The sequence below is a fragment of the Lonchura striata genome, chromosome 2 (assembly GCF_046129695.1).
Source record: "Lonchura striata isolate bLonStr1 chromosome 2, bLonStr1.mat, whole genome shotgun sequence".
Taxonomy (NCBI): domain Eukaryota; kingdom Metazoa; phylum Chordata; class Aves; order Passeriformes; family Estrildidae; genus Lonchura; species Lonchura striata.
In genome coordinates, this window is record NC_134604.1 from 29,921,484 (window position 1) to 29,939,383 (window position 17,900).

Sequence of the window (17,900 nt, forward strand, 5' to 3'; positions counted from 1 at the left end):
GAGCAGCTCTGCAGCTGATTGCTGAAAATCTGCACAATCCGCACATGAAGCCCAGAACATGCTGTGCTATCAACTGCTGGGCTTTGGCCCACTTTGAAATAAACACTGCAGGCTGTGCTAACATGTCAGCCACTTGTGCTCCTCTGCTTGGCTCAGGTGGGCAGATACCATGGGGATAACTCAGAATCCATGTATTTTGGGGCACGTCTTGCTGCTTTGCAGCCAGTTTCAGGTTTGCTTGCTCTGTTCACCAAAGTGGGAATTCCAAATTAAATTCCAAGAATGTCTCACATTCTTCCTACTCTACATGTTTTATAGTAGTAAGTCAACTGGAAAAATGTCACTTTCTGCCCAAAAGAGTTTGTGGAAGAAATTATTTTGGAAGTCTTATTGAAGTGCCTTGGTCGTATCTGAGAGATCCCTTTCAGAATCTCAGCATGATAATGGTGTTACACAGGCACTGTTAATAGGAGAGAGATTATTTTGGATGTCTCTATTTATATTTCCTAGGAAATATACTTAATGACATTTCCTTTTTGAAAACCACCATTTCTTAGAGAGGAAATAAGGTATTATTTATTTTCTTGGCATATGTATCCTTACAACCAGGAGCTCTCTGAAGCAGATATCTTTGAGTCTTCCCTCTGTTTCTCTTAGGCAAAGAAAATATTACCTCCCAAAGCTGCTGTTACTCTGAATTTAATCAGTGGACATTCCTGTCTGGCTCTGTCTCTCCTGGTCACCAGAGAGGGATTTTCTTCACTTTGAGGGTTGTGAGCAGGTGGTATAATTGCCCTTGGGGTGCAGTGCAGTGCAGACCAGCTGGCAATTTCTGCACTGCTCAGATAGCAATACCCTTGGAATCATGTTCTCTGGTCATCCTCACCCCTTACCGTCATGGCAGATTTTAGGAGGCCTCTCAGGAGGATACATCACCAACATGGCATTCGCTACTGTACTTCTCACATGAGGTTTGTCCCTATAAAAGCACACTGTGCAATACTTTTGCCCAGTAAAAACTAAAGCATTGTCACCTCTGCCTGAAACTCAGGAATAAACTGGAGATCCCAAGCCCTGCCAAACTACACATGGTATTAAAAAGAGTAAAATGACTGGTTGCAAAACCAACAGTCAGCAGAAAACCTTCACAGAGGGGATTATTAACCCACAGTGCAAATAGACATTTGAAGAGAATGCAGTGTAAGGAAGGTTTGTAACATGTGATATTCCAAAAGGAGTTGTCTAGACAAGAAATTTAGAGACTATGGTTGTGACAGAGAGGTGATACACAGACTCAACTTTTCTTGGCTTGATCAGAACCTTCCTCAGAACAGGTTCAGGCATGTTTGGGTAAACAAGGAACATAAAATGTGGGCTTAAAGTCAGATCTCATATGCCCAGTAAATGGTGATGTTACACATTAACCACTTATGTTATTTCTTAATGTTTCCATGTTTCAGGGGTCTGTGGCATAGCTCCTTTGGATCAGCTTTGTTAATGAGCCACAGTGACTCTTCATCTGCAGGGCAGCTCCATTGCCCAAGCAGCCCTCTGTCAGAGGAGTGGAGGGAAACCAGCAGGATATGCCGCTGCACATGCCTTAATCTATGGGTTTTTTTGGCTAGACGATTTAACAGTCATTTGGGGAAACTCAAGCTCTTTTCCAAGTACAGAATTCTCTAACTTGCTGTTTGCAAGCTAGAAAGTTTTTACTGTGGCTTTCTTCCTACTCATTCCCGCTGGAATTCCCACAGCGTAAATTTACAGCATCTTGTAACTAAAAAGCCATTGTGGGAAGCAGGGCTGAAGCAACTTATTTTTTTCCCCATGTGCATCTTCAAAGACATCTTCCCTTTATCCAACAACAGAGCTGCCCCACTTTCAATCCAGTTACTGATGCTTCCTTTAATTTTTTTCTTGGTTTCCTTTTCAGAGTATTCCTCCTCCTTATGATGCTGTGTTTTCTTGTCAGTGCCTTATTGACTGTGTTAATCAGAGCAACACTACAGCAAAGCTTAAATGAGATTCTCCATCCCTGTAAATCAAATCTCAAAAAATGCAAAGCGTGCTGCTGACAAAAGCAGTAATGAGAGACTTTCCTTCAGAGATCTGTAGAGGTCATCAGGAAAATAAATGTGATACAGTAAAATGTGTGCAGCTGGTTGTTCCTATAAGGAATTCCCTCCCCTGGAGCAAACTTGTTTTTGTCATTTACACGGTCCCAAAGCCCAGTCCACTGAACAGTCTCCCCATCAAATCTATATGTTTCCTTTAAAAAGAAGGAAGTTGTGGGGACCTTGTCAAAGGCCTTGCAGAAATCCAGGTAGATGACATCTATAGCCCTTCCCTTTTCCACTGAGGTAGTCACTCCATTGTACAAGGCCAGTAGGTTATTTGAACTGTACCTTCCTTTGCTGAAGCTGTGCTAGCTGTCTCAAATCACTTCCCTGTCTTTCATGTGCCTACAAATACAGAAAGAGAGAAGCAGGAAGCAATTTGAGTTACTTAACTGTTAACACACCTCCTTGCTGAATCACCCTGAGCAAGTCAGTGGTTCAGTGAGTAGGTGAATACTCTGATAAAAGATAAGAAATCTTTATAGAGCTCTTCTCCCTTGGGGAAGTACCATTTCTTGGAGCAGTAATGCTGTGCTGCTGGCACCTAAATGCCTGTGCTGTCATTCACATAGTGAGTACATGATAAACCTCATCAGAATCAATGGAAACTGTGAACAAATGGTGACCCACAAGGGTCCATTCTGCCACCAGTGTTATTAAATATCTTCCTTGATATCATAGAAAGGTCAGGTACACCCTCAGCAAGTTTGCAGATGACACCAAGCTGAGTTGTGTGTTGCTTTGCTGGAAGGAAGGGACTGTGAAGAAGGGCCTCGAGAACCTTGAGAAATGGCCTGATGTGAACCCCATACATTTCAGCAAGGCTGAGTGCAAGACCCTGCAACTGGATGTCAGAGCAACCACCAGGAGCAGTGTAGGCTGAGGAATGAATGGGCTGAGGGCAGCCCTGTGGAGAAGGAACTGAGAACACCAGTGGATGAAAAACTGGACATGACCTGACACTTGCCACCTAGAAAGCCAGCTATATCCTGGGCAGCATAAAGTGTAATTTGCAGGATGAGGAAGATGATTCTTCCCTTCTACTCTGCTGTGGTGAGACTCTACACGGAGTACTGCGTGCAGACGTGGGGTTTCCTGAACAAGAGAGACACAGCCCTGTTACAGCAGGTCTAGAGGTGGGCCATGAAAATGGTCAGAGGACTGGAGAACCTCCTACAAAGAAAGGCAGAGATACTTGGAGTTGTTCAGCCTAGAGAAGACAAGGCTTCTGGGAGACCTTATTGCAGCATTTCAAAATATAAAGAGGCTTTTAAGAAAGGCAGAGAAAGAGATTTTTACTATGATCTTTCAAGCTAAAAGAGAGTAGATTTAAGCTAGGTATTATGAAGAAACACTTCACTGTGAGGGTGGTGAGGCACTGGAAGAGGTTTTACAGAGAAGTTGTGGATGCCCCATCCTTGGATCTCCCCCCTTAGTGGGTTTATAGGCATCATCAGCTTGGGTGTGAGTGTTGTGTGCTGGAGGGTAAGAAGGCTCTGCAGAGGCATCAATGCACTGAGGCCAATAGTATGAAGTTCAACAAGGCTGAGGGTCGAGTCCTGCCCTGTGGTCACAAAAACCCCACACATGGTAGACAGCAGCTGAATGTGAGCCAGATGTGCCCAGGTGGCCAAGAAGGCCAAAGGCATCCTGCCCTGTATCACAATAGTGTGGCCAGCAGGATCAGGGCAGGGATTGTCCTCTTGTATTGTGCACTGGTGAGACCACACCTCAAGTGCTGGCTCCATTTCTGGGCTCTCCACTGCAAGAAAGACACTGAGGGGCTGGAGTGAGTCCAAAGAAGGGAAAAGAGCAGCTGAAGGATCTGGAGCAGAGGTCTGATGAGGAGTGGCCAAAGGATTTGGGGTTGCTCCAATTAATATGTTCCAATTACTGTGGTTCAGAAAGCCTATGAAGGAGGATAAACATGAAGCCAAGTTCTAAAGTTATCAGGTCATTCACCTGTCAGTGGAATTTTGAACAAGAGCAATGAGATGTCTGGTTGTAGGTCATCGAAACCAAGATAGAATATTTAATGATTTTTGACACCTGAGCATGATATGGACCATTCCCACTACCTTGGAATTGGGTGATTCACACTTTCAATTCTGTGCATGTATAAATACAGGGAGGTGAGATTGCCCTTCCCAAACAGCACTGGAGGAATTGCCCTCAGCTCTCCCCAGCCCTGCAGCTGGCATCCAGGTAAGAGGCACACTTTGCACAGGAGAGCTGGGAGGTTTCCTGGGCAGCTGCTGTGGAATGCAGGGAAAGGGAAGGAGGCTTCAGCATTGGGCTGAGAGCTGCAGCACAGACGGGAGGCTCTGCTGTGTGCATGTGCAGAGACTGAGCCCATCCTTCAGGGCACGAGGAGATGGCTGCTGCAGGAGGAACAAACCTTACCAAGGGACAGGGTGGAGGGGGCCAGTGATACACAGTTGAATGTGAGAGTATTTTACAACTTAACTCTGGAGCATATCTGTAAACCAACACATACATCTAATTAAAACTGGGTAGTTATGGCTACATAGCTCATTGTACATTGTCTCCCAAATGAAAATTTCTATGTCATGCCCCCACTCCTTTCCAGCTGCTGCTATGTTTATTCTGCTAAAAACGTTTTACTTTTCCTTTTCTCCACCACGCTTCCCATAATTTTGTGTCTGGAGTATAAACTTTTCTTACAAACTCTGCTTGTTTTCTGTCTTCCTTTTGTGCAGGCTGTCATCCAGCAAGAAATCTCTACTCCAGAAGTCCTACTGAGATGGGCAAAATCATTATTTATGAGGATGCCAACTTCCAGGGTTTGTCCCGGGAATTCACCACTAGCATTTCCAACCTAAAAGTTGCAGATTGGAATGATATGATCTCCTCAGTGAAAGTAATTGGCCAGCCTTGGGTGGCCTATGAGCATGCTGACTACAGAGGCCAATTTCTGGTATTTGAGGAGGGAGAACATAAGTTTGTTGGTGAAAAGATGAATGACAAGATCAGCTCTCTGCAGCTGATCACCGAAGATCTGCACAATCCCCAGATCACTCTCTACGAACATGCTGATTATCAAGGGAAGAGCAGAATAATAAGAGAAGAAACCAACCTGGGTGCAGGACATGACAATGACATCATGTCTTCTCACAAAGTCCAGAAAGGTGTGTGGCTGCTGTGTGAAAACAGTGATGGAAGTGGAATTCAATACCTTGCTCGAGAGCACGAACACCTTCCAAATCACAAGGCAATCAATTTCAATGCCAAACTTTCCTTCCTGCGCCCCCTTCGCCCTGGCAGTGGCTCTTAGACTGCAAATCCTGCAGCACTGAGGAAAATGCAGCTCCCCCCGCAAGAAAACTGAGACCTTGTTCTCTGCCTCTGCTTGTGCTGCCTTTTCCCCCAGTGTCACAGGAGCACTGGATGTGAGAGCTCTCTGCTAGGCTGCACTGCAGATCTGTACTTCTCTATCCTGCCTGGCACTTTTCTCCCACCCCACAAATGCAAGAGTCATGATGCTTGATCATACGAAAGAGTGACCAAGCTAGAGGAGGCATGCCAGATGTGTGAAATGTATTGTACCCTCAGGTGGCCTTCCAGAGTCCTGGGCTATGGAATGTAGAAGCATTGGAGGTTGTTTCTGTTGCTAAGTGGTACAGAAAGTGTTCAGAACCAGCATTGCTTCCTTTGTAATTTGCTTTGCCATGCCCTTGTGGTGCTGTGCCCTCTGCCATTGTTTGTAATCCATTTTGTGTTGGTGCTATTAAAGAATCCTTTGCAATCAGCAGTTGGTCTGTTTTGTGCATCTTTAGAATAGATAGATATTGCTCTTTCATGGTGAGATGTCTCTGTGTATGCAGAGAACGGTCCATGGAGTCACTTGCAAACATTTTTCCTGGATGTCTCCTGAAGAATTGTCTCCTTCCAGTTTAATTGGCCAGTAACAGTGGAGTCAGGCTTGACTCAAGAGGTTTTGGTGAGTATTAGCCTGTTGCTGATCTTGGCCAAACTCTCAGGTGCACATTGTACCTAGCTATTACATTCTTGGTTGTATCTCAAGGCAGTGGTTGTAGCAATGATACAGTCTTCCACTGCCCTTAATCACATAAGAAACAGAATGTTTTCACTGATTTGAATTCTTTAATCCTAATGATAAAACCTGTCTTGTTTTCTAAACCTGTAATATCTTGATAAGGAATGAGGAATTACAAGGTATATCAGGGACAGATTAGTCATGAACAAGTTCACCTGGAAGTGCAGAGCCCCAGCCCTCCTCCCCCCCTGCCCAGTGACAGCTGCACGCCCTGGGCTGTGCATTGTGGCAGCTGTGCCGTGGCAGCTCTGCACTGCAGTGTTGCTGTCCCTCTGTGCTGGCCTGCAGTTTGCCCCGTTGCCCTGCACTGCTCTCTGCCCAGAGAAGCCGTGGCTGAGCCATCCCTCCAAGTGTTCAGGGCCAGGTCTGACACAGCTTTGAGCAACCTGGCCCGGTGGGAAATCTCCCTGCTTAGGGCATGGTGTTCAACTAGATGGAGTTTTGAAACCTCTCCCAGCCAAAATCATTCCGTGATTTTGTGATTCTAGGATGTGCAAATTCAGCAATACAGTGAGCCTTGCCGTGGGTTCAGGTCCAGTCTCCTCCTCTTTCCTGCTCCTCTTCTGTCTGTCATCTAGGACATATCACAGGTGTGGATCAGGAATGGAATTGTGAATAGCACCTGTGATATGTCCTAGATGTGATCCTTACTCTAAATGAGTCAGAAATCCAGAAGACATTCCAAGCAGAATGCAAGTGTTTTGTGGGAGGGATTTTCATGTGTGTTTTTCCTGAGAAACTCTGAAGAAAGGGGTTGGGGAAGAGAGTATTATTTTTGCAGTACACTAGCCAATAAATCTGCTGTTAGCATGAACATCTGTAAGGTGATATAGTCAGATAAGGCCCTTTCTTTGGAGCAAGATTCCTCGGGAGCAATATAGCTCAGGAAATACTCGGATTTCCCCGTCCTGATCTAGTGATGCTGTGAGCCAGGAGGGTTGTGGGAGCAGAAGACAACTCAGGTTGAAAGTGGCCTTTGGACACCAGCGGGTTAATTCTGCTGCTTGATGAGGCCAGAGACCCTGGGGAATCTCCACCCTTGCAGTTCTTCAGAAATCATTTGAAGATGACCGTGAGCAATCTGTTTTCTTTTGGTGTTATCTCTGCTGCTAAGAAGGCCTCAGTCTAGGGAGGTTTCTTCTACGCTAAATCTTTCTGTCAGTAATTCTAAGGAAGATTTTAAAACTTTTGTCACTTTATGCTTGATTTCATGCTTTGTTCAATTTCAATGAAAAGGTGTCATCAACAAGTCATGTATACAATTACTTGGGGATTACTTCTTGGATATTTATAAATTCCATCTCCCCAATGTCAGACTTCCCTCCCAATTCACGAGCAGCCCTTACCTGCTCTGTTGTCAAATGTAATCTCCTCCCCTGAAGAGACAAAGTCCTTATCCACCTTTACTTCTTCCTCCTATTACTTAAAAACTTAAAAGAATCCTTTGCACTTAAAAAAAAAAAAAAAAAAAAAAAAAAAAAAAAAAAAAAAAAGATGCTTTGCAAATATGAAATTTCCTGGAGGAACCACCCTATCCATACCCCTCCTTAAAACTTTCCTTTTCCATTTTGTAGGATTGCACTCCTCTCTGGGGCAGGGGTAGCTGTGCCTATGACATTCCAAGCAGAGTGTATGGGCTGCAAGAAAAATTTAGGCTGGAAAGAACCTCCAGGGTTTTCTGCTTCAAACTGCTGCTCATGGCAGGACAGAGAATGGGGAGATACTCCCATGCTGGTTCTGAAGCCAGGGAGGAGAAAGCAGAGTGGGACAGGAAGGTTTGTTGCTGCACTGCTGGGGAAATATTTCCTGCAGGGGGCTGAGGGAAGAGGAAATGTTGGGCAAGTGGCCACGGCTGTGTTGGTGGGTGAGGGTAGGAGAAGAGAGGCTGCAGGAAGGCACAGGGAGCTGAGACAGACAGCGAGTCTCAGCACAGGTAGCACAGCTTCAGCTGGCCATGGTGGCCACCGACAGACAGACAGAAATGTTCTCGGAGACCATGGAAAGGAGCCTTGGCAAGCTTCAGCACTGGCACCACAGGCACCTCATGAGGTTCAGAAGGGCCAAGTGCAGCTCCTGTCTGACCAGCCCAGAGAGCAGTGCAGGGCAACGGGGCAAACTGCAGGCCAGCACAGAGGGACAGCAACACTGCAGTGCAGAGCTGCCACGGCACAGCTGCCACAATGCACAGCCCAGGGCGTGCAGCTGTCACTGGGCAGGGGGGAGGAGGGCTGGGGTTCTGCACTTCCAGGTGAACTTGCACCTGTCAGAACAGACCATGGAATACCTTGTCATCCCTCCTCCCTTAGCAAGGTACCACAGTGCCTACAACAGGACAGTTGTTTCCACTGGGATGATCCAATCTGTCAGTTCAGTGTTAGGAAAGCTTACTGTTTGATTGTGTGATTTGGGCAGTGGAAGCCTGCATCACCAGCATGGTCCATCACTACGATTGATTGTATGAGGTCCAATCAAACATCTCAGATTTAGGAACCGTCTGCATGGGAGAGTTTGGCCAGGATCACAGCAATTATCGACATGCCCACTCAGACTTTAGCACTGGTTGTGTCAAGCCTGAACCCACTGTTACTCAGCAGTGAAACTGGAAGGAGATAAATCCTTTCAGGAGGTATCCATGAAAATAGCCTCAAAATGACTACACAACACATTATGTGAGCACACAGAAAAATCTTTCCGTGAAAGGCCAATATTTATCTGCACTGAACAGCCCATAAAACAGACCCACTGTTGCTTCCAAGTGAATCTTTATTGGCACCAACCCAAAAGAGGTTGCAGGCAGTGGAAGAGGCCAAGGTACCAGAGGGGCTCTGTAAAGCACTGAGGCACCAGAAGGGCTTTGTCAATCAAAAGGAAGGGACACAAACAGAGGCAGAGATCAAGGCCTTAGGTTTCCTGCTGGGACTGCATCTTCCCTCAGGGTCACAGGATCTGCAGTATAAGAGGCACAGCTGGGGTGAAGGGGACGCAGGAAGGAAGGCTTGTCATTGAAGCCAATTTCCACGTAATTGGGAACGTCTTCATGTGCTCGCACAAGGTGGCAAGGTCCACTTCCATCTCTGTTCTCACACAGCAGTCATACACCTCTCTGGACTTTGTGAGAAGACACAAGGTCATTATCTTCTCCCCCAAAGAGATTGGTTGCTTCTCTTACTATTCTGCTCCTCCCTTTATATTCAACGTGTTCGTAGAGAGTGATCTGGGGATTGTGCAGATCTTCAGTGATCAGCTGCAGAGAGCTGATCTTGTCATTCATCTCTTTCCCAATAAAGGCATATTCTTCTCCTCAAATACCAGAAACAGACCCTTGTACTCAACATGCTCATAAGCCACCCAAGGCTGGCCAATTACTTTCACTGAGGAGACAATATCATTCCAACTCACAGCTGTTAGGTTGGGAGCGTCAGTGGTGAATTCTTTGGACAAACCCTGGAAGTTGACATGCTCATAAATGATTTTGCCCATCTCAGTAGGACTTCAGGTGTTTGGATTCCTTGCTATAGGAGCTGGATGACAGCCTGCACAAAAGGAAGACAGAAAACAAGCAACGCTTGTGAGAAACCTTTACATACCAGATGCAAAAGGATGGAGAATGTGGAGGGGGAAAAAGACAGAAGGGATAGCAACACATTTTGAACAAAGAATAAACATAGCAGCAGCTGGAAAGGAGTGAGGGCATGACATAGAAATTTTCATTTGGGAGACAATGTACAATGAGCTATGTAGCCATAACTACTCAGTTTTAATTAGATGTATGTGTTGGTTTACAGATATGCTCCAGAGTTAAGTTGTAAAATACTCTCACATTCAACTGTGTGTCACTGGCCCCCTCCACCCTGTCCCTTGGTAAGGTTTGTTCCTCCTGCAGCAGCCATCTCCTCGTGCCCTGAAGGATGGGCTCAGTCTCTGCCCATGCACACAGCAGAGCCTCCCGTCTGTGCTGCAGCTCTCAGCCCAACGCTGAAGCCTCCTTCCCTTCCCCTGCATTCCACAGCAGCTGCCCAGGAAACCTCCCAGCTCTCCTGTGCAAAGTGTGCCTCTTACCTGGATGCCAGCTGCAGGGCTGGGGAGAGCTGAGGGCAATTCCTCCAGTGCTGTTTGGGAAGGGCATCTCACCCACCTCCATTTATAGCTCGCACTGAAGTCTTCTGCAATACCCCAGGTGACAGCATGAAAAGTGACCAAAACTCTCCAAAAGTCAGATCAGCCACAGCAATTCAGACACACCAAAGTACATTGTGACACAGGGGCTCTGGTAGTTTCCTGTTTGTGGCAGTTTATAGTCTTGAACTCCTGGGATTTGCTTATAATGAGCAAGGACATTTTATGGGAGATATCAAAGTCATAGAGCACCAGTTTTTGAAAAAAAAATTATGTTTTGTCCTTAGAATCATGGAATCATTAAGGTTGGAAATAGCCTGCGTATCTTCAACTCCAGTCTTTCACCATGTACTACCATGCCCAATAAACCATACTGCAAATGTCACTTCTTCTTTTTGTTTTGAATATTCTCAGGATTGATGACCCTGCCACTTCTCTGGGTTGCCCATTCCAAAGCTTAACTACTCTTTCAGTAAAGATGTTTTCCTTAATCACCAACCTGAACCTCTCCATACACAAGCTGAGGTCATTTCCCTTGCCCCATCACTGGCTGACTGCAGAACAGAGCGACCTAACCAGCTGCATGTTCCTTTGTCTTGGTTTGACAAGACAGGAGTCTGTGAAGGAGGGCAAAAGCCTCCTGTGCAATGGAGAAGGTAAAGCCCCTCCCTCCGAATTACCAGGATTTTTAAATTAAAAGGCTCTCAGGCAAAGATATGGGAATGGGAGTAACAATTCTTTACTAGGAGAAACTAAATAACAATTTAAAAAGGCAAATGCAATTGGTACAAACAAAACTAGTGATAAAGTCCATAACCTGATACCCTGAGGAGTCGGGGTGTTTGTAGCAGTCCGGTTGAAATGATAGCTGTTCCTCTTGCAGTGGCTGATGAATTGCAGCTGGAGTGGTGATCTTTAGAAGGGTATAGTTTTCTCTGAAGATCTGGTGGCAGTTGGGCTGGTCTTCCTCTGGGAATCCAGCAGAGGAAAAAGAAAAAAGAGCTGTCTCTCTGGGAATCCCACTGAAGGAGCTGCTTCTCTGGGAATCCCGCAAAGAGAAAGCTGCTCTGTCTCCCAAAAGGTACCCCTTTATACAATAAAAGAGTGCTTGGCTTCCCCCTCTGGGTGGAGCATCTCACAATGGGATGGTGTTACGTTACCAGGCCTGCAGTGAGTCAGTCAATGGCCCATTAACAAACCATTACCTCTTTGGAGCAAACCATGGTTCTTGGAAGAGATAATAAACCTACCCAACCTCCAACAGATGGCAAATAGAATACAAACTTATCTTACAAACCAGAACATCCTCTCATGGAGCTGTGGAGAGTGATAAGGTCCTGCCTGAGCCTCTTTTTCTCCATGTTAAACACCTCCAGCTCCCTCAGCTCTTCCTCATCAGACTTGTGCTTCAGACCCTTCACCACCCTTGTTGCCCTTCTCTGGACTTGCTCTAGCACCTCAATGTCTTTCTTGCAGTGAGGGTCCCAGAATGAACACAGGATTCCAGCTGTGGCCTCACCAGTGCTGAGCACAGGGGAACAATCCCTGCCCGTGTCCTGCTGGCCACACCATTGCTGATACAGGCCAGGTGCCGTGGGCTTCCTTGGCCACCTGGGAAGACTGATGGCTCATGTTCAGCCCTCTGAGAGTGTGGATGCCCCATCCCTCAAAGGGTTCTTTAGAGTCCCTTGCAGCCTAAACCATTCTCTTCTTCCTTAGCATATGTATTCATGTATATATTTATGCACAGTAATAGATGGGCCTGGTACTATTGTGGATGATAAACAAAAGCACCGATGTTGTTTTCTCAAAACCAGACACAAAGTCACATTGAAGAATCCAGAAACTGGGGGGAGAATAGGGAATGACTAATGTAGTATAAAACTGGCTTCAAAATCAGAATTTTAAAGCAGAAGCATGGCAAAAGACCATCTGAAAGATCTCACCATGAGATCTTTGCAGACATTTATTTTATGCTAAATACTGAATACTGTAAATGGTACTTTATACTGTCAGTTTGGTAATTAAACATTTGAATCGGTCTAGAGATGATGTTCCACAATTGTCAAGCCCTGATATTTTTTTGCTAAACATGATTACATGCATTTCCTCAGTTAAGGCTGAAACAAATTCTTTAGATGATATTTCTTTCTAATATTTTTCTTGTATCAACTGTTTCTATTTCTGTCTATGGAACAAGAAATCAGAGATAGTCCTGCCCCAGCTTATTTTTGCTTTTGAAATCTATGATCCGGAGATCTTGATTCTCCTCACTTCCTGATCCTCCTTTCTTTTCTTCACTACATGGGCACAAATTATGTCCTATCTCAAATTATTCTCCCTGATGCCAGACTTTGCTCTCAACCACGAGAGCTCTTTGCAGTGCACTAAAAGATCTCACGGTCACAGGATCCAAATTGATACTGACACAGATGTCTTATAGCAAATAATTTCTTCTGTGATCACACAAGTGACAACACCTTTGGTGTGCTCTTGAGAACTCTGCCTCTGTGATTCTTGGGATCTGAGACTGTGGAACACCGAGGCTGGCCATTTTCAGTGATGCATCTCCAGAACAGTTCTGGACTTGATGAACAACCTACAGGGAGCACTGAAAGAAAACAGTTTGTTGGAGTATAGAGAGTGTCATTACTTGGTCACAAGCTTTGAGTGCTCCTGGGATTCTGCAGAGCTGCAGAACAGAGCATCCCACAAGCTCTGCAGCAATCAGTCCTGTGGTAGGGCTGCCCTTCTTCATTCACCAGCTCCACAGGTGTCCCTGTCTTACTCTTTGTGTCTGCAGGCTTCCAGCACTACAAAATTTTAAAGTGTGGGAAGACAAGCTTGTGAGGGTATGTGAAATATGACAGCCTCTGCTCTATGAAATTTATCTAACAAATGAATCTTTCTGATTCAAAGGAGTCGTACTGATGTGATTTGCCAGCAACATTTGAGCTGGAGCAGCCAGCAAGCAGGGCATGGATATAGAGAGGGATTTCAGACAGGCAGGAGACTCGTGCTGGGATTCAAGGCACCCACGACTGCCAGAACACCCATGAGAACAGTGTGTGGTGTGTGGGGGCTGGCTGCAGGCACCAAACTGCACTAGCCCGGGCCTAGGAGACACCAAAGTGTCCTCTGGTCAGAGAGCCCAGAGCCAGGTGTGAGACTGGAAAGGCTGAGGGCTCTCAGTCCTGTTGGAAGCACCTGTGGAGGTGTTTGTGGCTGTGGAGAGCGAGGCTGTGCAGGTCTTCCCTAGAGGGCTTCCGTGGGGATGGCTTGCAGAGAAGGAAGGAGATGGGGCTGTGCCTCTTCCATTCCATTCTGTGGGGGTGCTGGTGGTGTCAGCTGTGGGGTGGCTGAGGGCAGCCCCTGGTGTGTCCAGCCAGTGCCATTGGCCCTGTCCGTGTCCTTTCCGTGCACAGGCGGTGCCTGTCCCTGGGTCACAGAGCCAAGCCCAGCACGGGCTGTCCCTGCAGCCTGGGCAGTGGCACTGGGAGCAGCAGCCTGGACAGAGAGCTGCAGCCTGGGCTGCAGCAGCTGAGCAGCAGGAGCTCCTGGGGCTGAGCTCTGCTCATCCTGAGCTGTCCCGACACACGGCACTCGGAAAGTCACTTGGCCAGAAAGATACCCTGGAACTGGGGCTTTCCCCCACAGAAGAAGCACTATCATGTAACTTTAGTGTTCTCTCCTTTTGCTTTCAATCCTGATCAGCTGTTTGCAGGAACTACCATGGGCTTTCTCAGAAGAGCATCTTGTGTGTTGAAATCATACAGATCAGCAGATGCCCTCTCAGTTCTCTTTTTCTTGAACTGGTGGTTGGATGTGATTCTACTTCTACTCTCTCTCGAAAGCAGAGAACCACATCATGAATATTCTCTTCCAAAACCCCAGATTCACCAAGAAACCCTGAAACACTAAACGGAGGAGAGAGAAATTGCAGGGACACATTAATTGCATTGTCAAGGTCAATGCAAAGGAGCTCATTAGACTCACTGAGTCCATGTCCTGAGTGCACAGAAATCCCCATCAGGACAGCATCAGTCTGACAAGGCTGATGGGATGGACGAGGGACACTGATCATCTTTATTTATAGCAGGATTCCTCAGGAGCAAGATGGCTCAGGAAATACTGGAATTTGCCTGTCTTGGTCCTTATGTGATGAGCTTGAATGATGCAGGGAGCCAGGAGGATTGTAGGGTTGGTGGGTAATTGAAGTTGGAAGTGACCTTTGGTTTTCATTGGATCCAGTCAGCTGCTTAACACAGGTACAGCTGAGAGGTGAATTATGGTTGCTGGTGCTTTTTCCAGTCAGGGCTAGAAAACCTCTGAGTATTCAGACTATCCAAGTTCTCTGGGTGGTGTGATTTAAAATTTTCTGACCCCATCAGGAAAATTTTTCTCAGCCATGGAAGGGACAAAGCTAAGAATTCCCAGAGGGGCTCAGCAAAAGGACATCTGGAAAGGGTCTTATCTGGTAACCGGGAAGCTCTGACTGAAAATAAGGGAAATAACCATTGCCCTGTGGTTATTTTCAGCACTGGAAGGAAGGCTAGCAATCCTGGGGAATCTTCACCGTTGCAATTGTTCAGAAATGATTTGAAGGTTGCCGTGAGTAACCTGGTCATGTTTGGAAGTAGCCCTGCTCTGAACAAGGCTTTGGCCTTCCTTCCAGAATAAATCTTTCTGTCAGTAATTCTAAGGAACATTTAAAAGCCTTTGTCACTTCTTGCCTAATTGCATCCATTGTTCAATTTCAATGAAAATCATCATGTCATGTGAACAACAGTCTCGAGTTTCCTTGTTGGGCATTTATGAACTCTATTTCCCTGAAGTCAGACTTCCCTCCCCATTCCTCCACAGGCTCTCACCTGCTCTTTTGTCAAATGTAATTCCCTCTGTTGAAGGCTCAGAATCTTTGCCACCTTTTCTTCATCCTCTTATCACTGAAAAACCTACAAGAATCCTTTGCTAGCTTTTTGGATGCGACACTCCCACATTTGTTTGGATACTGTCATTGATTAAATACACCCCAAAACAAACCTTGGCAAGAGCAAATGCAAATTTCCTTTAACATTCCCATCCACATCCCTTCTTGAACCATTTCTTTCCTGTTTTGTAGGACTGCACTCCTTTCTGGTGCATGGGCAGCTGTCCCCATGACAGGCCAAGGAAAGTGCATGGACTCCTCCAAGCATTTCAGATGGAAGGAACCTTGATGGGTCTGTACTTGAAGCTGCTGCTCACAGCAGGATGGGGAATGTGGAGATATTGTCCGATGCTGGGTATGAAGCCAGGGAAGCAGAAGTGATATTTGCAAAATGGATTAGTGGGCATGCTGGTATTTGGGCAAAGGCTGAACTTGATCTTGGAGTCTTTTTGAAGGAAATAGGAAGGAGTCCGGAGTCCTTAATGATTCCATGACTCTAAGGAGAAAAGGGAATTTTTTTTTGAAAACTGGTACTTCAGTGCCACCTCAGTGACCTGGATATCCTGACCCAGGAAAGCAAGGCTATAAACTACTACAAACAGGAAACTACCAGAGCCCCTGTGTCACAATGTACTTTGGTGTGTCTGAAATTGCTGTGGCTGATCTGGCTTTTGGAGAGTTTTGGTCACCTTTCATGCTGTCACCTGGGGTGTTGCACAAGACATCTGTGCACGTATAAATACCGGGAGGTGAGATGCCCCTCACAAACAGCACTGGAGGAATTGCCCTCAGCTCTCCCCAGCCGTGCAGCTGGCATCCAGGTAAGAGGCACACTTTGCACAGGAGAGCTGGGAGGTTTCCTGGGCAGCTGCTGTGGAATGCAGGGGAAGGGAAGGAGGCTTCAGCGTTGGGCTGAGAGCTGCAGCACAGACGGGAGGCTCTGCTGTGTGCATGTGCAGAGACTGAGCCCATCCTTCAGGGCACGAGGAGATGGCTGCTGCAGGAGGAACAAACCTTACCAAGGGACAGGGTGGAGGGGGCCAGTGGCACACATTTGTGGAGGGTGAATGTGAGAGTATTTTACAACTTAACTCTGGAGCATATCTGTAAACCAACACATACATCTAATTAAAACTGGGTAGTTATGGCTACATAGCTCATTGTACATTGTCTTCCAAATGAAAATTTCTATGTCATGCCCCCACTCCTTTCCAGCTGCTGCTATGTTTATTCTGCTAAAAACGTTTTACTTTTCCTTTTCTCCACCACACTTCCCATAATTTTGTGTCTGGAGTATAAACTTTTCTTACAAACTCTGCTTGTTTTCTGTCTTCCTTTTGTGCAGGCTGTCATCCAGCAAGAAATCTCTACTCCAGAAGTCCTACTGAGATGGGCAAAATCATCATTTATGAGCATGCCAACTTCCAGGGTTTGTCCCGGGAATTCACCACTAGCATTTCCAATCTAAAAGTTGCAGATTGGAATGATATGATCTCCTCAGTGAAAGTAATTGGCCAGCCTTGGGTGGCCTATGAGCATGCTGACTACAGAGGCCAATTTCTGGTATTTGAGGAGGGAGAACATAAGTTTGTTGGTGAAAAGATGAATGACAAGATCAGCTCTCTGCAGCTGATCACCGAAAATCTGCACAATCCCCAGATCACTCTCTACGAACATGCTGATTATCAAGGGAAGAGCAGAATAATAAGAGAAGAAACCAACCTGGGTGCAGGACATGACAATGACATCATGTCTTCTCACAAAGTCCAGAAAGGTGTGTGGCTGCTGTGTGAAAACAGTGATGGAAGTGGAATTCAATACCTTGCTCGAGAGCACGAACACCTTCCAAATTACAAGGCAATCAATTTCAATGACAAGCTTTCCTTCCTGCGCCCCCTTCGCCCTGGCTGTGGCTGTTAGACTGCAAATCCTGCAGCACTGAGGAAAATGCAGCTCCCCCCGCAAGAAAACTGAGACCTTGTTCTCTGCCTCTGCTTGTGCTGCCTTTTCCCCCAGTGTCACAGGAGCACTGGATGTGAGAGCTCTCTGCTAGGCTGCACTGCAGATCTGTACTTCTCTATCCTGCCTGGCACTCTTGTCCCACCCCACAAATGCAAGAGTCATGATGCTTGATCATACAAAAGAGTGACCAAGCTAGAGGAGGCATGCCAGATGTGTGAAATGTATTGTACCCTCAGGTGGCCTTCCAGAGTCCTGGGCTATGGAATGTAGAAGCATTGGAGGTTGTTTCTGTTGCTAAGTGGTACAGAAAGTGTTCAGAACCAGCATCGCTTCCTTTGTAATTTGCTTTGCCATGCCCTTGTGGTGCTGTGCCCTCTGCCATTGTTTGTAATCCATTTTGTGTTGGTGCTATTAAAGAATCCTTTGCAAACAGCAGTTGGTCTGTTTTGTGCATCTTTAGAATAGATAGATATTGCTCTTTCATGGTGAGATGTCTCTGTGTATGCAGAGAACGGTCCATGGAGTCACTTGCAAACATTTTTCCTGGATGTCTCCTGAAGAATTGTCTCCTTCCAGTTTAATTGGCCAGTAACAGTGGAGTCAGGCTTGACTCAAGAAGTTTTGGTGAGTATTAGCCTGTTGCTGATCTTGGCCAAACTCTCAGGTGCACATTGTACCTAGCTATTACATTCTTGGT

The 17,900-nt window shown here is 46.2% G+C and overlaps 2 protein-coding genes across 2 annotated transcripts; both read left to right on the forward strand.

Moving 5' to 3' along the window:
- Positions 1–4,881: 4,881 nt before the first annotated feature.
- Positions 4,882–5,412, forward strand: LOC110480817 (epidermal differentiation-specific protein). The gene has a single exon (XM_021549075.2). It carries the CDS (start codon positions 4,882–4,884, stop codon positions 5,410–5,412), a length of 531 nt encoding a protein of 176 aa, XP_021404750.2.
- An 11,218-nt stretch (positions 5,413–16,630) lies between these two features.
- On the forward strand, positions 16,631–17,161 carry LOC144248322 (epidermal differentiation-specific protein-like). The gene has a single exon (XM_077790404.1). The coding sequence runs from the start codon at positions 16,631–16,633 to the stop codon at positions 17,159–17,161; it is 531 nt and encodes a 176-aa protein (XP_077646530.1).
- Positions 17,162–17,900: the final 739 nt, after the last annotated feature.